The following is a 27,297-nucleotide window of genomic DNA, read 5'->3' as shown; positions in this document are numbered from 1 at the left end:
CAAAACCCAATGAATATCATGCTCTTAATTCTGCTGACTAGTTCTATAAAAATACAGCAAACAAACAAAACCATAGCAACAGCGATTTAGACCAAAGGTTCACTTAATCCAGTATTTGGTCTGAGCATGACCACACATAGTAGAGCAAATACATCATAAGCATTCTGGATACTTTTCAGCCTCCAATAATTTGCAGCCCAGGGACTTCTTTAACTACAGATGGTTTCTGTGCACCTAAGACCTCTCAAGCACTTAAGCCCACGTGAAAATTTTCAGGAGACTGTAAAGCAGTTTTAGGTTAGCTAACCTATAGATATCCACATGTAGGCAAACCTCACCATTTTCATTTCAGGCATGACTCTGAGCCAGTTGCTCTGGGAGGTGTGGAGATCCCTGTGTACAGTGCTAGAGAGGGTCTACTAAGACATCTGAGTTAAGAGATTAACCCACTAATTCAAATTGCTTGTTGTGCAGGACTATCAAACTCAGACCAAAGAACTGGGGATGGCACTCAGCCTATCCAGTATCTTAAGGTTCAAGCCTAAATTAGATGATGGCACATACAAATAGAAGATACAAGCTTAGGATCTTCACATTCCTGCAGCACCACCTTTTCATACCCAAGGTCCTTCTGTAGCCCAGCCTGTTCTTCCAGAAAACTTCCCCCCCACTCCCACCCCCCCACAATCAAGGTGCACTGGACTCAGATAACCCTGACCATTTAAAGATCCTCATAGCTTAGTATTTAACCTGGAGCCCAAACTCAGTTTGCACCACACGCAATAACTAGCCAAGCCTGCAGCGCGCAGCATTGAAGATCGTTATATACTTCGTCGCAATAACACGCAGAGCAGCACAAAGATCACAGGAGCGCAGTCACTACCGGACACAGGCAAAGGAAAACAACAAGCGTACTTACCAAATATATTGGCTGTTGCTATGCTAATAAAGCAGCAAAGAAGGGTGCAAAACGGAATGGAGCCCATCTTGCGATGGGAGAGCTCCATCCCCTTCTGTCAGCGAGGCAGCCCTGCACACCCCCTGTAACCTTCACCTGCCTTTTTATAGCAACCATCGCGCGGATGGCTTCACTTATGCACCGGTAGACTGGTCACGAAATTGGGCGAGTGACGCACGCGATGCTTCTGAGAAAACCAGAAGAGGCCCGTTCACCTGGAACTGCCCTCGTGGTTCTCCTCAGCCCGATCTCATCCCCGCTCTGGGGAGCACTACTGAGCCCGCTCATCGGAGAGGAGAACAAGCGGCAGCGGGCCCAGGGGCGTTGGGGGGACTTCGTTAAATCAACATGCAAATTGAGCATATTGACATGACCCCGGCCAGAGCTCCAGCTCTCACCTGCACTTTGCTGCAACCAGACTTTGTGCTCTCCATTAGAAATACACTTGTTTGTGTTTCTAGAGAGCCTACCTACCGAGGGGACAGGCAAGAGTTAAGCCTCCAACTGCTAGGAGTAAATACAATTCATAATGCGGTTATTTATCAAGTCAAAACCAGGATGGACGCAGCTCCATTGACTATGAAGGGAATTGAGGGTCAGAGTCAACTGCGTTCGACCTTTTGCTTTTGCTCCCACTTGCACCGAACACTTTAATACAACCAAACACCTGACGGGAACCAGCTGAGTTTCTTGGGCTTCACCCTCTGGGTGTAAGATCAGTATAACCATTAAGCATGTCAGGTTGAGATTTTTGGTACTAACTACACGCAAGCTCCTTGACTTAAAACACATCAGAAATACTATTTCCCTGGTCCCAGAGCATCACTTCTCACTTGTCCACCTCCTACGATTGTCAGTTAGCATTTACTTGCACCAGGAATTATAAGAACTCACCTTCACTTGTGCAAAGGTAGTTGGACAATTGGGCCCAGAATAATTAGCTAAATAATAACAGAAGCACGCGTTTGAGGCTCGACTTAAGCTGATTTCAAGAAAAAGTGACAGCAGCACTCTTGTTTGTGATTCATGAGTACTGGACAGTCCAGAAACAACCCTACTGATACTCTTACAGACCAAGATTGTGCTAACAGTGATCCAAGCATCCTTCTGTGTGGGCCGTTGACAACTGCAGCTCTACAGTGTTTGATATATATGGTAAATGTGATCTCAAACAGCAGCACAAGCCTGCTTTAGCATGACTAGCCTTTTTAAAATAAGTGGGACTATATTTGGATTTTACTTTCAAGCAACCTACTCTGGACTTGAGGGAAGCCAATAGTCCGCAGGAAGATGAAGCTGAGAAGAGATGTCTCCAGCATAGATGACAGGCCAAAAAAAGGCAACCTTCAGAAGAAAAATCCTGTAACAGCCCTGATTAAGCAGGCACAGAAAGAAAATTAATTTCTGGATTAGCATGGCATTTGTAGGGAAACATATGTGCAGTGCAAAGGATTCCGACTAAACAGAGAATAGCCAGCATTAGCACTAGGGTGGCTGAATCAGGAAAGATGAAAAGTTTGACCGTGACATATATTTCTGACTCAAGTATGCTTCAAAAGCCTCAGGTTTGTGTTCGACCCCCAGTGCAGAGGGGTAGTTACAGCAAAACAACAAGAGACAGCCCAGCCCGGTGTCATGGGCTCTCCAGGGGCAGCAGGGTCAGTGCTTGCAGAACAACCATGTTTCCAAAACACTGAAACGCAGATCCAGAGTGTGTGTTGGGGGCGCGTGTGTGATATTTAGTCCAATTGTCTAAAGTGAGTAAAACAGTGTCATTCAAGTTCCTTGCACAGCAAATGGGGAGAGAAGCAAGCTCATTAAGGTAGCTGTTCACTTTCCTCCTTTATTCTTTGCTACCAAAGGACATTAGTAGCTGATAACAGAGTAAGGCAGACAGGAAAGCAAGGAGGTATCAAAGGGCTATTACTAACAGAAAGAAACACAAACCTGCAATATCTACATAGCGTTGATTCCCAGGATTACTTTTATTTCCTTCAGAAACACTCAGAAAACAACCTCTGAACTATGCAAGCTAGGAAGAACAGCCAAGTCCTAAAAGTCTCTTAAAAAACAAAGTGAGAGAGTTTTGGCAACTGGCGTCACTTAAACCACTTCTAGATGTGCGTCAAACCAAGACGGGCATCTCAGTACATGCAAGTTCAATGGGATGCAATAGCCCATGGATTAAAAAGAAAGAAAGAAAAAAGTAGTTTACAGAGCAATATGCGCAATCCACATTCATCAGAGAAAAAAAGGCACTTGTAGTCTATGGCTGGTCAAATTCAAATTAAGAAAAGCCTCACTGCATAACTTTCAGTGAAGGGACAATTGAATTGACCTCTGTTTTTAGCACTTGAGAAAAGATGGAAGAATATCGTAAATTAGCTCACCAATGAAAGGGAGAAAGAGTAAGCGGAAAAGGTCTCTGTGGCCAATACAGCCTTAAAACGAACACGTCTTCAAAATCATTGCTCAAGTGCTGGAAAGGAGGGTTTTGTTTGCTGTACACACTGGCAAAAAGCTACTCAAGCTAGACTATAATTGTTGGGGGGGGAGAAAAATGTCAGTGTGATGAAACATTGAAATCACAAACCTCAAGGGAGAAGCAGATCATTTATTCATTGTTCCAGTTTTGCATACACTTTCTTAGCAGAAAAGGTGGTTTGTGTAACTGCAATTTTTACATATCCAAAAGCCCAAGTGTAAATGACTCCTGTATATGAACACATAAACATCTACGCCCACATAAAAGTTGCTCTCACCCAAATAAAACTTGAGCCTGAGAGGTCAACCTTAGCTGAAGAAACAAACTTAAGGGAGCCTCTTGAACGAGGCAGCAAATTGGAAGCAAAAATTTTAAGAAATTAAAGCATTGTCAAATTATGCCCATATCAATTAGTTAATTTATTTTCAAATAATAAACTGCTTTTCTGTGTTAAATAGATCACCAATATTGGACAATCCTCTCACACATTTTAAGAAAACTATGTAAAAACATAGACTAACACCATTCATTAGTAATTTATTACACTTACAGACAGAGAACTATGTTTTACATTTGGTACATTTCTTCCCAAGCATGAGACATTTGTCTCAATCTTCTTCACATGATTTTGGCACAGAAAACAAGACCCTCTGAAGCACTTCTCATCTCTAGCATCTCTACTTAAGTTTTAAAAAGGCCTCACGTGATGCAAAACTAAAAGATGACAAGGAAAAAAGCACAGCCCCACCAGATAATACAAGTTTCAGTCACTTCATACGTGACACGTTCTTCAGATTGAAAGAATGACAGGGAAGTTCCAGTAACTTCTATACTAAACTTGGCTAGATAAGAAAAGAGGGCAGAGGACTTCTCAAGTTTTTGTATTATAATTTACTGGCTGGCAAAGTGCCTTTGGTGACAAAAGAACCTAGAGGTCCACGTAAGAACATTTGAATTTGCCTTTGTCCCTGCAGAAATGAACCATTTCTAGGACAGGTAAAATGGCTTTTTTCCTTTACTTATCCATTGGAGATAACACAGTTTTCCTCTATCTAATAGTACCACAGCGATGCAAAGTAGAAAAATATTTATTTTATTCTCACAACATCTGGGATGCACGTTGTTTTGAAATCGCAAGCAGAAGTCAGTTCTGCAACCCCCAGTGGTGTGAAGGATAGATTTGCACGCTGGATGGATTCAAGGTTTGACAAAAGCAAGCTAATGCAGTGAGAAAAGGCCCCTCCAGTCACACCAGACAGCAACAGGGTGCCAAACTTCTGGTGTTGGTAGGATAAAACTACTTTTGGTCTTTTCAATAATGCAATACTTAACCTTCTCTGAACTGAAGGCAACAGCGTATGGAGTCAGAAAGCAAGTTCAAGGACAAACACGACTCCTCCTGCCACGCAACACAGCTGGGGAATTCAGTAACACCACCTGATGTTGTGGAGAGAAATGAATGAAAGACTAATTAAACTCACTGTTTTCACAAAGATTTTGGTAAGGGAAACCTCAGTTTACCAGAAGTGAAAGATACCTTCAGGGAAAGACCAATTTGTACAGATCTTCTATAGTCAGTATGTTTCTACAGATGCTGACACTGTATTTCTACTGAAGGTCATACACTGGGCTGGCTCAGTATTTGGTCTGTCTCAGGAAAGCTCTTCTTTAATAAGTCTACTAATTAGAAAAAGTGTTTCAGCATATTACTCCAAGATCTGAATTTGGCCTCCTACCTTAAATTTGAAAGACCGCTCTAAGACTGTACTTCAATACTAATTAAAATATCTGTTTCAGAATTAAAATTTTGAAATTTCTTGCATGTTTAAGATGATACCTATTTTTGCTGGGAACAACAGAAACATTTTTCTGTGTTAGTAACTCAGTTAGTTTCTGTCTGATTTCATTCACCTGCCGCTTACCCATTTGCACCCTGTTCCACAGGACGTCTAGGACAGGAACTTTCTTAGCATCTTTTGCTTATTTCTTTCCTACTACAGTAGCGTCCTGAGCAACAGCGTGTAGGCAATATTAAAATAAATCACTAAAAGCAAACTGAAGATTAAAATAAATCGCTAAAAGCAAACTGGTTATTTTGTAATGACGTTGTACAAAGGCGCAAAACTAGAAAGACCCTTAGAAGGCAGACGTCTGCCCACAAGAAGAGCTGCCATCACTGGGAATGAGTCATTGAAAGACATTGTCTTTCAAGAACCAAGTGCATTGCAAAACTCAAACCCCAAAATTGTTAAACACCAAAGCAGTTCAGGAACAGAAAAGTCTTCTAATTATTTCGCCACCCAGTAAGTAATTCAGTACTGTAAATAATTTACTGACTCCATAATTTGCCTGCAGGCTAAAATACAACTGAAGATTCCCTAAAGCTTTGCAATGTATACAAATAAATGAGTATCGATGACTGCATAGGGCTTACTGACTACAGGCAAAAAACGCAACTGAAGATTCCCTAATGCTTTAAAATGTATACCAGCACTCACTAGCTCACCAAAACAAAAGTCCACTGAATGGGAGCCCAGGCACATAACAATCTCAACAGACCTTTATTGTAAGTATTAGAATGCAGTCAACATTATTGCTATTATAAAAAACAAATCACAGAAGAAAGTATTTTGCTTCTCTCATAGAAGATTTAATAATAGTGCACTGCTGCCTCTCTCAGAGTGTTTAGTGACAATACACTGACACACATGGCTACAGCTGAACGGAGGTGGCTCTGGCCAGTTTTAAAGAAAGGAAGGCTGCTGTTTGAAATAAACAGCGATTGAACTAGCTTTAGTTATTCAATCCATAGAATGAGGCTGGCTCATGTAGTGCTTACACACAGGCCTAGTGTGTATGGGAAGGGAAATTCACTCCTGAATGATTTTTCACGCTAGTTCATTTTCTCCATGTGGACTCCAATTTTTTCATTTGAGTTGTTCAGGCTGGTGCAGAATGGCTGCCAAATGCACAATCTGCTCTCTGTGCAGTGTATTTTCACCATCATTACATGCTCCATATTTGTTTTCCATATATAAACAGATATACACATAGTGTATAATACTTATTGCTAAAGACAGACCCCCACACCCAGTGCCCAGGACATAACAGAGTATAATAAAAACCATTACTGAAGTATTTCAAACATCCTCTGTAAAATGATCACCTAGAGCCATATGGACTCAGTACAACAGAAACAAAGAGTGTCAGCTAATAAAATGTGAGAATAGCAATGGGCATTTCAAAAGTGATTAAGCCTCTGACCTTAATACAGCCCCCCAAAATTAAGGTGCATGTACTGTAACACTTCTAAGCAGTAGAGAGAAAACCTACGGTTCCAGTGTTCTAAACCTGACATGGCAAAGATGGGTCCTGTTTGCAAATGAATGGCATCATTGCATGCACCCCGTTTACACATATAACTACTAACAGGGCGAAGTAGTCAAGATGGCCTGACTGCACACTTCTTGTTATGAAGCCCCTGTTTGCAGAGTGCTTCCCACCCCCTACTTTTGATGTTGATTTTTACATCAAGCTCCAGTTCAGTTCAGGACCTCTTTTGTGTCTAAATTTTAAAGTTTCAGTAAAGAAAAATAGTTGCAGTTTCCTTCAAGTACAAAAGGACAACATTCTGGTTTGCAAGCATCAAAATACTTCTATAATTTTATTGTGATCTTTGAGTGACTCCTTTACATCCCAACCTTCAGTTTGGTAAGGAGTGCTGGGGCCAAACAGTGCCAGAGAGGTTTTACTGTAATATGCGTTCAAGTCTAGTTAAGTTAGAAGCCAGATGGGAGTAGAGGCAGATCACCACTTGCCCAGGATCAGAAGAGACTCCCTAAAGGCAGGCAGCAAAAACATCTGAACTTTTTGATCACGGTACACACACTCCAACCGTGCACAGCTCATAGGACACACTGGAGGCTGAGGACAGGAGAGCAGAGACCTTTCCCTACGACTGCTTCCCACAGCAGCCAGAAAGAACTGGGCACAAGAACAGAGGAGTGAAACCCTCTGGGCATCACGGAAGAAGCCAGTATACAGTAGAGTATGCAGAAAGCTGAAGAACAAAAGGAGAAACAGGTGCAAGCTCCAGAACAGATGAGGAGCACATGTAGAAGCTCAGAGACAAAATCGAGACAGGTGCATGTCAGCCATACAAGAAGACTGCATCCATGGAAGAACAGTTTCAATTCTTTGCCACCAAGCAAGTACGTGAAATCCATCAGAAAACTGCAACCCACCTTCTTTGACTATTTTAAAGAGAACGACAGGCTTCTACCACTGTAAATTACTCCACAGTTGAACAAAGATCTACGCATCTAAGGCCAGAATACCCAAAATATGGGCACTACTCAACCTACAGCTACCCAAGAAAAGGGTTAGCTGGAAGCATCTTCCAACCCATTCCCTGCCACATCACTTAAAGTACCTCCACTTTGTCACTGAAACACAGGCAGCCCCATCATGTGGTACCTGATCATGTCAAGACTACATTTCATTTATGACTGCAATACTGATGTCCTACTGCCATCACTGCAACTGAAAATGCAGAATTCCTGATGTAGATGCCTACAGTATGGTCACAGGAAGGAGGAGGCTTTGAAATGAATCACCCTGATACCTCCATGAAAAAAACAACCAGCAGACAAAAAGCTGGGCATTTAAAGGCACCGCAAGTTTGCCATTTAGCCCTGTGAAACAGCATTTCCCTTTTGTTTATTACTATTGAAAACTTATATTAAGTTAAAAGAAGGCTGCAAATTTAAAACTTTTACTTCAAAAAGAAGTCCTTACATTGCCGTATACTATTTCTTCCTCAGAGAGGGTCTGCCTCCATCATCATACAGCACAAGCAATTGCAATTCACACCCCAATATATGATGCTGCAAATAGACTGCATGTAGATCCCTGGCTTATTTACAGAGGAAGTAGGAAGACAGATGGAAAACGATGCCTACAGGGAAAAGAGTCTCTCGATAAGGCCAACTAGAAGAAATACCGGTACGAGCCAGATCACATCAGGTTTGACTGGCACACAAGCAAAGCAATCAACTGTAGGTTACATTCTGTGCAAAACACTTAGCATTTTTATGGCACTTGACTTGTAAGTGTTTAAAGAAAAACTTCCAAAAGCATCCCAAACCTTTGAATACTTGAGAAACTGGGGCCAAAACTAATGTGCACGTTACAGACTAACATCACACTTCGAGAAAGCAAACTCAGACAAGTTTGTGAAGCATTCAAGCAATACACAATGCATCATAGCACTGTCCATAAGGACACTGAGACTGTATTTCTTAGAAGATATGAAAGCTAGCAGAAATTTTTATAATACATGACTACACAAGAAATGAAGATAAAAAAATAACGAACAGATTATTTGTTTTTGTAAGCACAGCCCATCCTGAATAAGGCAGGATCCTGAGGGATAAAATTACATACTCATGTAAATTTAGAGACCATTACATATACAAACAGAAGACAAGTTAAAGCTGCAAGGGCAACCTTAACTTTGACCTTACGATTTCCTTTTCAGAATACCATTCCTCCATCTCTGTAAAAATGAAACCTCCGTCCTCCCACCTGGAATCTCTCGGTCCAGCTAACCTTCAGCAACATTTACAATTATATTACATCACACGCATGCACACACATTGCATAATATTGCTACAGTGTATGCTGTATAAATTATGTAAATACACTCCACTTTGTTTCAAAGTAATTCATCCGGATTTACACTTCTCTTATACAGTACACACAGTACCACATTCAAGGATATGCAGCAAGTGAATAATATATAAAAGTCTCACATATCCAAAAGCAAGTAGGTCACTCAACTATTCATATTGTTTGAAGCAGTTATTTAAGCATCCAACTATATAACACAGAGTATTTTATTTATTAACAGTTGCTATAAAAATGTCAACAACTCCTCAGCTCTTGTATTCTTTCTGCATTATGAAGTTGCCAATCATGATTCCATAATTAACTTCCATGTTACCATGCAGCTCTGTAATGTCTCCTATAAGCTTGATGTGGCAAGACTTTTTAAATAGCAACCACTCTGTAACAGGGGTTTACAGTTTGCTTTGGACATCAAGAGTGATAATTTCAGATATGATAGACAGATAGGAAATGTCAGGGTAGGTTTATTTTAGCAATGAACCAGCCATGCTGCTTTCTTTCTCAATAATGGTTTTATCATGAAAGTTCAATGCACTGGTTGCAAAGTCTTTCCCAGATAATCCATCTTTGGCACATTTTAAAATTTTATGCATCCTCAAAAGGCATTCCAGGATTTTTTGATTTTTGATGGTCTGTACATTATAACAATCACTTTTTTACATTTGTATGTAGATCAGGAAGAAAAGTGGAAAATGTAGAGTATGCAGAATAGTTTTAATAAACAGTTTTACATACAGTACCTTACATATAGAACAGTGTGTTTGCAAATTTAAATAATTTTTGAATGTACAGTGGCTTGTACTCTTATCAAAAGGTAAATTCAAGTTTACTGTCTATCGGTTCTAAAATGCATTTATACAGATAACTAGAACTGATAAACAGATGTGAGGCATAAAATGTTCAAGTATCTTAATGTCATCAGTTAAATAGCCTCCTTTTAACAGTCATATTTTACAAATTTCAAAACCTGTACATACATTATTTTCAATTTTAGAAACTGCTTGTTAAAAGGTAACATTTCATGTTAACCACCAGTTCTTAAAGTCTATTGTAATAAAACTAGACATGTGTAGATATAAATGTATATAGTATGTATATATGTACATGTGTATCTATACACATATACATACACATACAAATATGTATGTAGCACTGGGTACAACGGCAACTTATAAGCACAGGGAAAGTCCTGGGCTCAAAATCCAGCAAGAGCTAACAGAGCAAGTAGGTTGCCTTTGGTTTCAGGACATTTCATTCACTGAAGCTGAAAGATTTTATAAAAACATCTTGGATAATCTATTTTGTGATATTTATTCTAGTGGTTTAGTATATTCAAAGCCACAGAGTTTTGCTGCTCTTGTCATTCCTCATCCCAGCTGAGGATGGTAAAGTTTCAGAGGGCCAACACCAGAACAAAGCTACCCAGGACAAAAATTGTACCTTAAATCCTGAATACTGCAATAGAACATAAAAAAAATATAAACTAGACACAATTTTGGATGGATTGCTGGCACCAAGTAGGACTTTGGAAAAGCCTTCATTTAAGTCGTAATTAAATTCTCATCCCAGTGGTTTTAATATTGTTTGGCACATCTGACCACTATTTGCCACTTATATTTTACAAGGAGCCTAAGGGTGCTGTAATAAGGATTTCTATTTAAAAAAATATTTTAAAAAGGAGACCATGATAAGTAATTTCTTTCAAAAAAAAAACAACAAAGCTAGTATGTTCGTTTTCCTGAACATTCACGAGAGAAGGAAATAATCTAAAAACTTTCCTTGTAGAGAGGATACATATCTCTCTGTGTCTATCTTTCACTAGCAAGATAAGAGGAATTCATTAAAAAAGCAGTTCCCAAGAATTTTTAGTCAGCTGAATTCTGCAAATTAATAATTTTTTGCCAAAGGTTTCAAGATAGTAGCATTGTTCTTCGCAGAGTTTTTGTTTGTTCAACTTTCTTGTATGCGGGCATTTTCTTGTTTATCATGTTAAAATGATATCAACATTTCTCAGTAATATATTACATTTTGAAGCCTGGACATTGAATATTCAGATTTTCAATATACCAGATTCCTTACTCTAAATTTCCTCTCCTCTCTCTAAAGCTTCAGGCTATTAATGTAATCAGCAAAGAACCAGATAAATGCTCAGCTTTTTGCTGTCTTCCTGTCAGTCTTGTGGCTAGTAAGAAAATTCACTGTGAAGAATCTATTTGTATTTATTTATTCTTCCTTTTGTCATACAGAGCAAAGCGTTGCTATTTGCTGTACTTTTCCCATGTCAACTAAGAGCTGTTTGATACGTCGCTTGAGCTGAGGCAATCTTGCCAGAGGATCTGGTGGTTCCAGTTCTCCAGTGAAATCAAGCCAGCTTTCTAAAACTACAGAAGGAAAAGGAAGAAGCTGATTAGAAAAAGTCTTCAAGAAACAGTTTACATAAAAATTAAACTTTTCTTTCTTATTCTGTCTTTTATAAGAAGGGAAAATATACTGAGGCTGGGATTTTTAACAAAAGCAATTTTGATTAGGGAAACACCAATTAAGTCCGTGTTTCACTCAAACGATCCAAACATTTCTTCTGATTTGATTGTTACTATAAAAAGGTAACCTCGGAGCAAATTATACCCTTGGCTAACAATTTACCTTCTACACACATATAAGAAACTTTAGTTCATGATCTTCTTGCTATGACAGTTCTGCAACAGAAAAAGCAACCCTTAAATGCAAGGCTTGCTTCTGTCACTTCAACAGGCTCCTACTTAAAAGGTCCAGATTACAGAATGGTTTTCCAATCTTCAACAAACATTTTCAAGGAATTGCTATGCTTGTAGAGGCAGAGAAGGGAAAAGGTCAACCCTGTTAGCCTAGAAATACTGCCTAGTATGAGCAGGAATATTGAAAGTAAAACTGCAAATAGGAATAAGACAACTTTATTTGTCAAAAGATAATGAGACTCCTATGACTAGACTACAAACTCACCTCATTCTTAATTTTTATGACTCGTGACTAAACTTACGTGCTGTAATATTTACACCTACACTGTAATTTCATTCAGGTTTTCTCATGAAGCCTGATTTGCCTTCCCGAAACCAGTTACTTACTAATATATAGCAAACCAAAGTTGAAGGCAGAACGAATGCATTTTTTTTTCCTAAACATTGTCAATTACTAAACCAATCAGGCCAAAAACACTCCAGGCATAGAAAAATCCATCAACTTCATGATCCTTATCCAGACAAAGACTAGACAAGTTATCTAAGCTTTCTGAAGTCTGCCTAATATCACAAACTTGAGCCAAATTTTCAGGGGTCCTGAGTGCTTAAGCTACTTTATTGGGCACTGAAAACTTGTGGAAGGCGGTGGGGGGGGATCAAGGGTACAAGCTCTGGTTATAATTTTGGGTACCCAAATTTGAATACAATACTTAAAAAATCCATCCTCAGTGCCTTCAACACAGTGGCTATGAAATATGCTGTTACAGGTGTATTAACAAGTATCTGGTAATGCAGTTACCATCAACTTCTTTTTCAATCAGGTCCATTCTGCTGGTGACTTCGTTCTGTACATTCTCTATATGGGTAAGGAGATTTAGCTGCCATTGAAGATGTGTGTCCACTTGTTCTTCTGAGCCTTTTCTTTCATTACAAACAAACACAGTGTTTCCTTCAGCAGAATTCTTCTTCATAGGAGCAACAGAAAGAAAAAAATTGCCATTTAAGAGGGTTTTTTTTGTTTTGTGTTCTTTTAATTTCTGGTGTTGCTTTCAACACTTGAGTCATATGATAAACTATGCTGTTTTAGAATTGTACTTCTGACTACCTGACAAAAAAAGCATACTCAAAAAGCCACGTACCATGACACACCAATAGACTAAACCAAACAAAATGCAAATTCCATACAAATGAGCATGTATAGCACTGGGGGAGTGAGGCAAGAGGTAAAGTTTACCAGCTCAAGCACTTTGTTTAACGCAGTAAGACAGACTGCATTTCTGTGCCCTTTGTATATAAATTGTGACTTAAATCATTAAGTGAACTGCATTGGTCTACTGTCACCAAAAGATGTGCAAAACCCTAAGGGTTGTTTCAACTTTAGCCAGAGAATGAAGGAAAACTCTCTAAAATGCAGTAATATCTAAGACGTCAATCACTATTTTTCATAAACAAGCTGGCCATTCTATTTGTGGATTAAGACAAAAGACTTCTCTTCCTACAATTGCTATGGTCCCTTGCCACTTGCAAGCACAAGTCTGGGACAGAATTGTACATGTTTGGGGATAGTTACAAGGGCAGTAACACGCAGAGTTATGCAAACATAGTTTCTGAGGAAGATTGACTTCTTTGAAATAATTAGTATCTTCATAGCAAGTCAGACATAATACACAAGTTCCTTATCTTTCTGTATTTGACGTTTCAGCTCAGGGAAATGACCAAAGGAAGTATGCCGGATTTAATGAGTTAAAATGTTCAGCATCTCCGTTGATTAGCACGATTCACAGTTTCCATTTTATAACCACTATGACTTCATATCTGATGAAGTTCTTTCACTATTTATGATTCTATTTTAGGGACTAGAATGCTGCATACGTGTGCTCACGCAGTGTCAGTTCATGGCAAATGTCAGACCAAGGAGTGAATTTTATCCTATTAATACACTTCTCTGAAGAAGCGCTCAGCTGATTTTTTTTCCACGTCACATAACAGACTTAACACCATTTTTTTCTTAAAGTTTTTCTTCCTCCAGTCAAGAATGACAACAGTGAGAAGAGAGGGGAACAAAATAGGGACTGATGGATTTTAAGTTACTTCTTAAGCAGAACAACTTTCTTTTTAAGACTTAAAATCAATTAAAAAACCAAATCAAACTTGGACCAACCTGCTGGCAGCTTTATGAGCGAGTCCTGGAGAACAAGTATTGTTAATACTCACAATATTCATTAAAGGAGTTATTTATCAAAGATAGATTTTAAAAGTCATAAAAGCCTCTAAACTCCCAAACCTTTCAGATAAAATCTTTTTGCTCAAGACATCAAGTTTGCCTCTGGTGTTTTCACTATTCAAATTGATATTAATCTGATAAAGGTATTTTTCAGCATAAATAAGAAATGCCCTATGTATTACAATTTTCAGACCCTCTCTAAAACCACGAGAGAAGAATTCCCTTGCTGTACGAGGGCCCAAGTCCATAATTCTAAAATCAAGATCATCTGTTAGGTGAATCTTTTAGACGCCCACTGCAGTAAGTTAAAGTCTTAAAGCTAAATAACTTGTCATCTAAATAACATCATAAAAGACTTTTTCTTCCTTTTAATGGCCTCTGTATTTATTCAAATGGCTAGTAAATGGCTCCCTGAAACAAAACCCGCAAGACCGAACAGGTCCTTCTCTAAGCTAAGACATCAATGTAGGCAATCAGGGAGTGGTGGCAGGGGTAGTAAGAGAAGCAGAGTACAGGATCCAGTTTATGAAGAAGAAATAAACAGGAGGTTCAGGTGCGGAAGGCTTGTGCTTTCAGAAGCAGGAACAAGGAAACTAAATACAATTTTAAAGATGATGCATAGTCCAAAAAGGGACTTGATAACAGTCAATCTGGTTTATAAAGAGAAAGAAGATATGTAACAGAACTGTAGATCAGGATAAGACAAAACAGTATGGAAAATCAGAATATTCAAGGCTCTGCAGGTGCCAGAAGGGAGAATCCAAAGCCCCAGACAATATTTTGACAAGGAGAGGTGAAGAAGGCACTTTACAGAGAAGGCAGTTCTTGTAAAAATGGCACTTCAATGTCAGCGTCATCATGGTTTTAAGGTAAGTACAAACAGGTTCATGGAGAAACCAAGGAGAGCTTTTCAATGTGGATTAAGTCTAGACAGAAAGCCTTATTTCAGATATCAAGGCTGACTACTGACAACAAGGTGAACTAAATGTGTCCCAAAGGAAAGACACTGCCCCAAACAGATCTCTTCCTGGTTTAAAACAGACAGCACTTAGCTTTTTACATATATGCCTTGGTCTCTGAAGGAAACATTAGTTTGTTTCACTGCTCACATGTATTTTCTTTTAATTCTAAATATGTTTATATTATTTACAATGACAATTTAAGGTACTGTTGGAAGGAAAGTGTATTTCACACTGCTGCATATCTCCTTACTATAAAAACTGAATATAATCATGCGATTTAGCATACAAACAGTTATTTCTAACTAGAACGAGCCAAAATTTCCCATTCAGACTATATAGCTTACATGCCACATTTAAAACTAAAATTAAAAGAAAAAAGATGTATCTTACTCATTTCTTCCACACCAGAAACTGTACTTCAAAGGGGGGATGAGTTGGGCCATTTATTCTCACACAGTTGGTATTGTAGAAAACAGAAAGGTTTGTTTCACTTTGTTTTTTGCTCAACTTCTCTTCACTAAAGAACTCTTCACTAAAACCAGACTAACAAGTTCAGACCTTTTCCACAAAGTAATGGATTCAAACCATTAATGCAAAAATGAGAGAGAGATGTTTAAATAGCCAAATATAATCCTGACTAAAAACCTGTGAAACATTTAATTAGAAGAAATACGCAATATAAAAGACTCAAAACAAGTTGCACACGAGGTGAAATTAGTTGGTCAGTAAATTATTCCTTGTGGACAGAATTCTAGATAGCGTTGGTATTAAAAGAAGAACACAGTACAATAATAAACACTATTACAAACCTCAGTTTAACAAACAACAACAAAAAACCCCACACGTAGAAAACAGAATTGAGAGGAAGAAGGAAACTTGTCCCATTTTCCTCACCTCGCAAAAACACATAAGTTTTCTTCGAGACTCTGCATTTTAAGCATAAGATTCCCACCCATCCCATGCCCCTCAACACTGGACTGAGCATAAACAGTTTTAGCACAGGCAATACTTTAACCAAACTTTGCATTTCATTCACCAGCTGAAATGGGTATACTTCACCTGAAACTATTTCAGTCATCCAACTTTGCTTCTAGTGATTTCTGCTGACATTTGATAGAGTATGTCAACTTAGAACAATGAACATTTCTAAATACTTGTATGCACTTGAGGTTTATCAGATTGAACATATTTTTCCACCTAAGAAACTTCCCAGATGAAGAAGGATACTTACCTGCTCATTCATGCCATCATCTTTAAAAGAATATTGTAAACAGTTTTTATTCTCTGTGTGAAATTCCTGATCTTCCTCAAAACTACTTGTATCTTCATCATCTGAGCTGATAGGGTCAGTGACTGCTTTGCAGTCTTGACCAAAACTCTGTGGTTTTTGGTAACTGTGCTCACTTGTGATGTACGTTTCTTCCATCTTCTGGGGTATACTGGGCGGCTCTTTATGGTTTTGACTGTGACACGTCCTTTCAGTTGGATTAACAGCATCTGGCAAAGTCACTAATTTTTTCTCTACCCCAACAGTTATTTGTTCTTGTTCTTTTCGCATCCCTGAATAAGCCCAGAGATGAAGGTCTGGGTGATGCTTATTTCTGCAATGAAGGGGAGGAAAAAAGTAAGTTATAAAGATACCACTTACAGCCCTAAACTATTAAGCATCCACTTCTGCTATATCAGAGCTATTGATAAGCACCATTATCAAACATGTAAGTATTGCTAGGTCACTTATCAATTTAGGATAAATCCAGAATGTCCCTTTAACACAAAAACTGACTTTAAAAAAAACCAAAAAATCACCAATAATCCCAATGCACCGGATCTGCTCAGGTGCTGAACACCTAACTCCCACTGAAGCTGAGGGTATTCTACATCTTGAATTATTTAAACTATTATACAAGAAAGAACTTTAACGTGAGAGAATAAAGCATATGGAATAATGGTAGTCTCTGCTACCTAAATATATAAAGACGGAGAATAAACCTGGACTGATACTTACTTTAATATCCCAATCTTCAACTGTAGTCCATGCAATATTTCAGTTACACCATATACATCTGCCAGTAGGTGATGTGTTGACACAATCTTTTTGGCATTAAGATGAGAGTAGTTTTCTTTCAAAAATGATAATCCACACATGCGTCCATTGTTAAGCCAGTCTTTATCATAAAGATATTTGGCACTCCACCTCTGACCTGGGGTAAGCAATAAACAAATTGAGGGCCATCTAAAGCCACAGCAGAATTGTATTTAAAACTAGAGTGCTATAATTATATGCTGTACTCTCCTAAATGTCTCCTAACATCCATCAAATAATGATTCAAGATCTTGCTATTAATATATTAAAATTTAGTTTTCACGATTAAGAGGAAACTCTTAACAGTTATGTAAACAAAAATAAACCTGAAATCTCAAGACCTCTCTAAATGGCATTTGAAATGAAAATCTAATCACCTTTGCAATCAAAGTACAGGATATCAAGAGCTGTGCTATTATCAAACTGAAAAAAAAAAGTTTACATGAGTATTTTATTTATCTAACTACTGCAGCTTACTTCAAAAAAAAAAAAAGCAAACCTGAGTTACCAAGAGAAATTTCAGAGAGTGGATTTTATATGGACATATCCAAAACACCTAGTTCATTTCTAAAAGACAAATATTTTGCTTCAGTACTGAAGTCAGTATCTATTTATTAGAAGCCAAGAGAAGACTTCATGAAAGCAGACATTTCAAAGTTATCTGACAGCACAGTTCTCACACTCTCCTCCGAGGTGCCTTTTACCAGGCACTACTAGACAGGATATTGATGTAAGTGGGCCTTAGGTCTCCCATCCTATGGCAACATCTACAATCGTAAACCAACAGGCATGACTGAGTATTTAGCTAATGCTTCTATAGTAACTTAATAACTATTTAAAAAAAAACAAACACAAAAAAACCCAAAAAACAAAACTAGAAATGTATAATGCTAGTTATTCCGATATTATTGTTTACAATGAAGAACCCAGATAAACAGACTGACTAAGACCGCAATATCTTACACTCAATTTCATATCAGACTATCATCATATACAGAACAAAGAATGGGTTGATGGAAGCCCTTCATACCTTTCAGGAGAATACCCTGTCTATCTCCTTTCTGCCCATTATCCCAATACACTTTAAAATACTGACATTGTGAATGACCTTTTTCTCCTGACATAGAAAGAAAAGAAGTAATGGTTAGGAAGGGAGAGAAGATAAAAATTAGGGACACAGTCTCTGCAGAGCAGGGGATAACGAAGTACCTAGTACAGTGCAGGGAAAGAACACAAGACAAATTAGTTGGTTTTAATAAGAAAAAGCTTGACTGCTCAAAGAGTACACCACACAGAACTATCAAACAAGACTCTATATCATCAATTTAGATTCAGATTGGGGCAAATGGAAAAAGTCACATCTTTCCAGCTCTATTTTCCTAAATTTCCTTCTCAAAAATAACTAATAAAAATGGTGCTACTTTGTACCTCTGCAAACAATTTTCAGATTTCATTTCTTAAATTCAGAGTTAAAGGAAATTTGGGGGTGTAGTCTCATTACCCTTTTAAAACACCTGGACTGTTGGATATTTCACCAGAAGACACATATGTGCTTTTGTACCAACTGTCAGAAAAAAATACTAAAACCTTTCTTCCAAATCATATAGTTTTTCTCCAAATAACTGCTAAGAAAAATGGGTTCATGAACAGAACCATTTTTAAATCAACATCTTCCTAATCAAGTACATTCAGTTTAAAAGTAAATAAACTTTTCCTAATTCGTACCATTTCAAACTTATTCTAACAAGCCTGAGTTCAAGATGTGCTGTTTGTGCACCATCATTTACCATAAAAAGTGCTAGATTTTTTCATTTTACATATTCCGTTCCACACCTTTATTTACACAATTCTAGACAAGCACAAACATTATAAAATTGCAATTAATATGAAATGACATCCACAGCGCATTTCAGTGCACTGTGGTAATGAGTCCTTTTTCTCTAAAAAAAAATTTAAATGAACAGGTGTGATTCCAAGTATAGGCAAAACAGATCGCTGAAAAGAATGATTTGTTTAGAAAGACTTTTCAGACTACAATGACATGAAAAAGTGCTAAGGTTTGGGGGGAATTAAGTTTCAACACCTAAAGCAATGGCAATTAAGATCATGAGTAAGATTTAGCATAGCTGAACAGGATGTTACTAACAGGAAAGCAAGTTTCTGCTCAGAGCCAAACTTCAAATCACTTGCCCCGAAGAAGTATAACAGATAACATAAAACAGACAGAGCTTTAACAATTTAAGCAATGCCTAACATCTCTGCTTAAAAATCCCAAGCAGACAGATGCAGATAAAGGTGGTTTACCCGTACCTGGTGGATCTCTGCAGATATAACAGATGTACTGCTCTGGAATGCTGTCCTCTAACAGTCCCATGCATACACTGTGCTGCCAACACAAGCACTCTTCACACTGACATCAGAAAAAAAACAAAAGCAAAAACTAAAACTGAGATAAGTAGATTAAAAAATCGGAAGCTACTTCTTGTATCGTCAAAATGCAGAGAACAGCAGTTTAACTTAAATAGCTGGTTTGAGTAAGATTATTTTAGTTGGGCAATTTGTGTTTGGGTAGGCAAAGACATCAAGCTAAAAAAAAGCTCTAGTTCTGAAAGTTACCTCAACCACAAATTCCAGACTGGAAAAAAAAAAAAGAAATTGAAGATGTAATATTTAATAATATTTTATTACAACATTCAGTATTTTAGCACCTAAATATTTAGTAGTGAAACATAAGACAGGAGTATAATATTACAGTAAAGTAGAAAGATAATGTAATACATTACAGCATAACAGTGAAAAGTAGAAAACTCTTCAGTTTAATTATTTATATTTACAAAGCATCTCTCCAGTGCGCTAGAAAGATGTGTTTTTAATATCGCACCAATGGAAAATCTAAAAGAAAAAGAAAATGAAGAGAAAATGAAAGAGGAGAAACAAGAGAATAGGAGAGCAAAATAGAAGTGGTAAGACATGAGGGCCTAGAAACAGCAAACTGGTTGCTCTCAGTGAGACAAGGCATGAAGAGGAAAAATCAGGCTGTCATTGGACTTTAGAAACGGGCAGGAAACTACCACTTAAAAATACATTTCCTTTTCTCAACTGAGCGTTTGCCTGTGTTCTAAATATCTGCTGTTTTTCTACTGAAAGTCTCTCCTCTTTACTTTGACATGCTTTTGAGCATCAACCTATTCAAAACACTGAAGTCACCTTTCCTCTTGTTACACTGCTATGGCTACAACTTCCTCTCCTCTCTCCAAAAATTTCTACGCTAGTCCATTTTTCCACATTTTTAGCATAGCTGAACTCCTGCTTAGTTCCTCCAACACAGTGCTGCATTTCAGTGTGTTCCCAGGGACAGTCTTTGTGTCCTTCGTTTTCAGATCTTTCTGTCATTTCCCAGACTTTAAGTCCATTAACATAGGACAGCCATACTCCCTTCCTTCAAATCTCAACTAAAAAGGCTCCATATTTTCTACAGAAACTGTACCACTTAAATAGTTGAATACAAACCTGGTTTTCGAGTGGGGAAAAAAACCAACAAGAAGTTCATGGCTTTTTTAAAGTTACTGACAACTGAGTTCTTCCTCACTGTTGCTTTCATTTGATCTAATCGCTATATTATGAATTCCTTGAGACAAAAACTTTAAATTATTCATTACTAGATGGGAGATGCTCCCTTCATTGGAGTACAAATAAATAAGCAGCAGCAGTTGCAATCCATCAGCACTTGAATGCTGTGCAGACACTGTATACTCTTCTCCCCTGCTTTTACACCAAGTAAGATTTAAAATCTTAGCAGGTTCTAAAATGAGCTAGTGATTTCTAGTTTGAGAACTGCTATTCTAAAGATGAAGCATGCACATCACACACATCACAGTTACTGACAATATTAATGTCTGCATGGCAGAGATCTTGGATACAGCTGAGATACATTTACAGTGAGCAGAGTGGTTTCTACAATTGGTACTGCAAAGCACAAGGGCCAAACCAGAAGGGCTGGTATAATCGGGATGGTCTGTGGAGAGAAGTGATGATTTCTGTGTGGGAAAGGATACTTTATTCCAAATTTATCAACTGGCTATAAGGAAAAAGGTTACCTTTCCTTATAAATCTGTTCTACATATTGATTTGTTACAGAAACCCCATCCTAGAGTAATAGTTCTGCATACATCGAACAGAGTCATGCCAAGTGCAGAACATAAAAATATTTTGTTATTGTTCACTTCTGTTTACAGCTCTCTACATAACTTTGGACTCCAACACATCAAAAGGGCACCTTCACAAGCAAGAAATTTAAATGGAAAATATACCATCCCCCCCAATTTCTTTACCTGAATCATAAAGCCATTTTCTTCATCCAGTTCACAAATGCATCTAACAATCTCATTGAGAGCATCATCTTCATCCTGAGACTCTTCAAAGTTAGTCGAATCAAAGTCCTGATTGTATTCATCACCACTAAGTAACAAACTCTCCGTAGAGGAATCATCCAAAAACTCCACATCTGAAAGGTCTAGTAAAAATAAATACATGTGAAATTGTGTGTGCAGAGATGCACTACTTTACAGAAATATAGAGGGTTTTGGCAGTTAAAAATCTTAACCTGCATATAGCAAAAAATGGCTCTCAAACACACTGCTGGTATATTAAATTTCTGATGAATTTTGCAAAACGCCTTTAATGTGATCTCCTCAGAAGCAGAGTAGCAACACTTAACCAAAGCAAGTACAATGCAGAACAGCTTAAGGAGTGTAAGCATTTTGATTTAAATAGATGAAGTGTAAATCAGTCACTACATTTATAGCTACAATCCCAAACACAAACCAAATTATTTCCTTAGCATTCTCTCCCTTAAAGAATTAAACCTACAAACTGAAAGTTGCTGTTCAGCCAACCTACTTTCTCCACTAAGGTCAACAGACAAGATAGCTCTTGGATACTGGTATGATGTATTCTTCTCTGAGAACATGCTGCGCAAAGTCAGAGAGCTCCCCGAGGACCGTGTTAATGGAGAGGAGCACCTGTCCAAGAATTCAACAGAACTGTCTTCATAATCTGAATAATCTGAAAAGTTACAAGAAAATAAGTTGCTGTTACAAAAGTAAAGTTTATGACAAATTAAAAAAAAATAAAAATTAAGTATAATGCAACATTATGTTCAGAAGTAAAGAATATCAACATTGAGGTATTAGGATGATGAAACTGTAAATATGAAATGACAAAAGCTCTTCCTAACATATTTTATAAATATATTTCCAGTAAGAAACATAATGACATTTAATAGCCAAGACAAGCATTACCCATTTAACTTCCCTCTCCCTCCCATCTCTGAATGTACAGAGGAATAATTTTCCCTAGAACATTATACAGTTGCCTTTTTCCAAAATTCATCCTGTACCATCTGCTATCCTTAGAGATGCTGCTGGTAGCTCTCTCTTTTTGCTTTAGGTCTGTTGGTAGCGCTACCAACATTGCTACCTAGAAGTAACTCCAGATGGTCCTGTCAGGTTAAGTGATAAAAGCTTGTCTGCACACCTGCAGAGGAGCACAGGAAGCCCAAAGAAAACATTCCTGGGATGCTCCCAGACCCATCCCAGGAGCCATCAGTGATTGATGGGCCAATGGCTCCTGGGATGGGCCTGGGAGCATCCCAGCAGGGTATGCACAAGCCCAGAGGAGCAAGAAGAGCAGGCAAACAACAAACACACCCTGCCTGCAGCCCTCCCAGGGCTGTCCCCGCCGTGCCATCACCCCCCTTATCCAGGCATGAAACCCATCACAACGTGTCACCCAGAGCAGCTCTCCAGATCACCTTTTGGACTAAGGGCTTTTGCAGCCCAGGGTGGGGCACACTATGGGATATAGGGGAAAATCATTTTGGGATTGGAAGACTTATTATAGAATGTTTAGGGAAGGAACCAAAGGTGGGGAAAATGGATGGGCCTAAGTGATTTGGGAAGGAACAAGTGTGGGGAAAATAGAGGAATAAGAGGATAAAAAGGGCCAGTCGTGCATAAACAGTTTGCTGGTCAGTACAGTTATCTGGCCATGCTCTGCATCTGATCAGCACCGCCTGTCCTGGCTGTGCTGGCAGAGGTGGTGGAGTCTCCCTCCTGGGAGATACTGAAAAGTTGTCTGGACATAGTCCTGGGCAACCAGCTTTAGGTGGCCCTGCTTGGGCAGGGGGGGTTGGACCAGAGATCCTTTCCAACCTCAACTATTCTATGATTCTTATTAAACCCCATTACTAACTCTTACCCAGGTGAGAAGCTCTTTATTCAGTGTGCAGGTGTGTATATGGGGGTCTAAGTGCCAGCAAATGAAGTCAGGGACAGGTCAAAAAGCCCATGTGTCTGTGGTGCCAGCACCTGGAGAGACTGGAGCAACCAGTGTCAGCCACTTGCAAAGGATCTCTGGCCACAGAGGCCCATGAGTTCACGCTGCAGCACCTGGAGCCAGTGCCCGTGTCTGATTGCTAGCAGAGACCAAGGCGGGCCAGCTGGTGAGCAGATGAAGTGGCCTGGGAGCCAGGGGTGAGTGGGTCTGCGAGGGCCAGCTCTGGGTGTCAGCACCTAAGGGTGAGAGCCAGGGGGCTATGGGAATCTGGGGAGTCCTGGCCAACGCTGGCAGTGTGCGAGAGTGCACATACGAGTGAGATGGTCTGTACTGCAGCGGGGCTGTGGCCCCACGGACACGTGTCTCCAGGTGCCAGCAACTCCAGAGGCAGCTACTGGGCAGACAGTGTCTGAGCTCAACTGTGGGAGAGATCCACTCTGTACACGTATACTTCTGTGTATTCTCACCAGTGGACCCCCATCCTGCTCAGCCAGAGAGGGGAGCAGGATGAGGCTGTTAGAGCACACACACAAGCACAGACAGCACCGTGCACTTGTGCCTACTGATAATACAGCAGTATTGACATTTATATTAATACCAGCATGATATATTTTCCTCTAACATACACTATTTGCAACAGTCTCAAGTAAAACAGTTCCAAGCCTAAGTCATGGAATCAGAAATCACAGAATGGTTTGGGTTGGAAGGGACCTTACAGACCATGTAGTTCCAATCTCCTGCCACAGGCAGGGACACCTTCCACTAGACCAGGTTGCTCAAAGCCCCATCCAGCCTGGCCTTGAACACTGCCAGGGATGGGGCATCCACAACCTCTATGGGAAACATGTTTCAGTGCCTCACCACCCTCACAGGGAAGGACTTCTTTCTAATATCTGCTCTAAATCTACCCTCTTTCAGTTTAAAACTGTCACCTCTCGTCCTATTGCTACACTCCCTGTTGAAGAGTCCCCCCCATCTTTCCTATAAGCCCCCTTTAAGTACTGGAAGGCTGCGATCAGGTCTTCCCAGAGCCTTCTCTCCTAGGCTAAACAGCCTCTCAGCCTGACCTCACAGGAGAGGTGCTCCAGCCCCCTGATCATCTTCATGCCCGTCCTCTGGACCCACTTGAGCAGGTCCATGTTGTTCTTATGCTGGTCAAATGGTAATTAAGAGTAGCCATCCATTTACTCCTCTTAAAACTTACTGTTTTGAATATGTGAGTAATCAGATACCTACAATTTCATCCTTCTGTAAGGAAGCATTCCTGCTACCACCTGTACCTACAGTTTTCTTGCAGTGGGTTCCACAATATGCTTCTCTCCTAAATACCTTCCATAAAGCCAGTATTCACATTTACTTTCTCCTTCTGTCAAAAACACACTATCTACCACATTTCCTAAGTATATTCACTGTAGGGGAATCAGCTCAATGTGTAGTTGAGTTGATTACCTCATGTTGTATTGCTACTAACCTCACTGTAACAGAACAGTATAAATAACAGAAATTACCTACCTTCTGCGTTATATGGATTTTATACAAACAAACATGCATATACTCAAAGCACAAAAAAAAAGGTTTTGTTGGGGTTTTTTTGATTGTTTTAAAGCCTTGCACAAAACTTGTCTTAAGCACACAATGTGCCTGCTTCTTGTTCTTCCCCAAGATGCCTCAATTTGATTCCAAAGGAATGAAGCATGCCTCACACCCTTTCATTTTTGCCCATGCCCTGAGTGAGCTAGTACTGGAGAAAAAGAAGACTACATCTTTTGACAGATTATTTTTCAATGGTCTTTCTCAAGGTCAGACACTGGAGTCAGAATCTGCCAAAGCATTCATTTTTCCCCAGTTTAAAAAAAAAAAAAAAAAAAAGATCCAGGCAGAATACCTCTAGATTTCTAGAAACAGATTTTCACTAGAAGAATTTGCAAAGAATAAAATGCTCAAGTTTTACTCACACTGCTTTCTGCATCTGGATTTAAGATTCCTATTTTGGGGGGCACTGGGAGGTATATGGTTTTCTCCTAATATTTAGAAGCATTGGACATGGCCCCTAGAAGTTGGAACCTAATCATGGTACCTCTGCCAAGTTTCTAAGTTTCAAGACAAGTTGGCAAAAAGACCAACGGAATAAAAAGAATTAAATACCACCTCACCCACAACAAACTGCCTCACGACCTCAACAAGATAAAACCAAAGAACAATAGTGAGCAGAACACAGCTCTGTGTTAATTTGCAAGAGGTACTCTATTTGTATCAATTTGGAAGAAAAGGGTTTGCAGAACCCACTGCATGTCAGAGCTGCATGGAACCAGAGAACCATGTGCACCCCAGACAGTCCGAAGCCTTAGACTCTCTGATCTCAAGCACAGCGCTTCGCGAAACAGCCAAGCGTCACATGCTCAGATGAGAACCACCAGTTTGACCAACTCCTCCAAAACCTTCTAAATTGTGCGCTACCATCAGCCTTTTCTGATGATTCATCTAAATTCCAGGATTCAACACCAAAGATGATAGAAAACTTCTCTATTTACCTCTTTCTTTGGAAATATAAGAAACAGAAGGCTCAGGGAAATACTATATCAATGTTTCCCCATTACAAAATATACATATGTAGTTCTAACCTTATTTCAAATCTGTAGCTTAACTTGTTACCTATTAAAACAGTTCTGCTCAAAAGATCTTTTTTCAAATTCTTCAATCATTATTTTGCTTATTTTTATCCAAGTTCTTTTTCAAATTCTTTTACACCAACACTCAATGTCATATACTCAAAGGATAGAAGAGCTATAAAACATTTTTCTCACTCTTATCAAACTACACTGAGAGCGCTACTGGGGATATTGCTGTACACAAGGTGATGGCATATTACTTTTGAACATATTCCTAAAAACAGAACTAGTAGAGCATATTAACTCCCTCCGCCATGTCTTAATAATCACAGATGAAGTAGCCAAGACTGCAGAGGGTCTTGGGGTTTTTGTTCTTTTCTTTGGTTCTTGCATACCTAGCATTTACCAATATCTTCCTGCAAAGACTTAGATGCCTTCCCAGTGCAAGTAAAAAACTCCTAATAATTTTTAGGTAAAATAAGCAATTTAAGTTTACAGTTTAAAATTATATTACTCCAGTATAAAGATGGTGAAGTACGTGAAACCTAGATTATTGCAGTTCACATCCAAGCACTGCATGATTTGGGAGCATTTTCATGTTATAGCACAAATTTTGGACAAAGGCGTAACTACTCTAGAGATCCACAAGGCATCTTTAAAAGTCTGTCGTCAGAAGCTCTTTTAATGCATAGAGTTTTTCCACATGGTCTTGAGGAAAAGTTTCTAGAAAATTCTTTGTTTGATAGGTTTTGAATTTTCACATTCTCATATTTTAAGAAATTTTAAATCAAAGTTATTACAACTGATATCTAGTAAAGTACACTGTCAATGTACATGAAAGTAAAGTCACTCTGATAGGCACAGAAAGGACAGTCTATGTTCTCATTTCTAAATTTTTGAATATTTAAAGATGTTCTCAAAAAAAACCCCCAAACAAACAGACACCACAAACCAGCAGCAAGATAAAATAAGTAGTATTATTTTAAGCCCTGAAATGCTTTTTGAAGTAAGCAGGCATAGTACACGAAAAAAAGTTCAGTCTTCGGCAAGAAGGAAAGACAGAATGAGTCTGTATTTGCCCATGATGTTGTTTTTATTGCCATAATGCTGCAACAAAGACTGCACTGGATGCAAAAAAAGGTAAACCAAGGAATCTGTAACATGATTTTATGGGAGATTAAAAGAACCAAAGGCTGTGGAAAAAGGGAAGAAATACAAAGAAACAATAAAACTGTACT

At 38.8% G+C, this 27,297-nt stretch overlaps 2 protein-coding genes across 9 annotated transcripts in view; both read right to left on the bottom strand.

Moving 5' to 3' along the window:
• TG (thyroglobulin) overlaps positions 1-1,246 on the bottom strand; it is a 159,382-nt gene extending 158,136 nt beyond the window's left edge. The window contains exon 1 of the mRNA XM_069778634.1: positions 1,174-1,246. Within this exon, the coding sequence (XP_069634735.1) occupies positions 1,174-1,246 (73 nt within the window). The remainder of the gene's footprint in view (positions 1-1,173) is intronic.
• A 4,739-nt stretch (positions 1,247-5,985) lies between these two features.
• The window catches only part of PHF20L1 (PHD finger protein 20 like 1), a 60,953-nt gene continuing 39,641 nt past the window's right edge, over positions 5,986-27,297 (bottom strand). For 4 of the 8 annotated variants that reach the window (XM_069780088.1, XM_069780086.1, XM_069780089.1 and 1 more), the window contains 7 exons: positions 22,014-22,178; positions 21,446-21,627; positions 19,425-19,524; positions 17,037-17,232; positions 16,263-16,632; positions 12,645-12,810; positions 5,986-11,512 (listed from right to left, as the gene is read on the bottom strand). In XM_069780088.1, the coding sequence (XP_069636189.1) occupies positions 11,370-11,512; positions 12,645-12,810; positions 16,263-16,632; positions 17,037-17,232; positions 19,425-19,524; positions 21,446-21,627; positions 22,014-22,178 (1,322 nt within the window). In that variant the 3' untranslated portion in view covers positions 5,986-11,369. Of the gene's footprint in view, positions 11,513-12,644; positions 12,811-16,262; positions 16,633-17,036; positions 17,233-17,510; positions 18,232-19,424; positions 19,525-21,445; positions 21,628-22,013; positions 22,179-27,297 lie in introns of those variants that run through there. The other 4 variants (XM_069780087.1, XM_069780091.1, XM_069780092.1 and 1 more) reach the window with 2 other exon arrangements.

This window comes from Haliaeetus albicilla, chromosome 3 (assembly GCF_947461875.1).
Source record: "Haliaeetus albicilla chromosome 3, bHalAlb1.1, whole genome shotgun sequence".
NCBI classification, from domain to species: Eukaryota; Metazoa; Chordata; class Aves; order Accipitriformes; family Accipitridae; genus Haliaeetus; species Haliaeetus albicilla.
The sequence above is the reverse complement of the archived record's forward strand: the minus strand, read 5'-3'. Positions and strand labels throughout refer to the sequence as shown.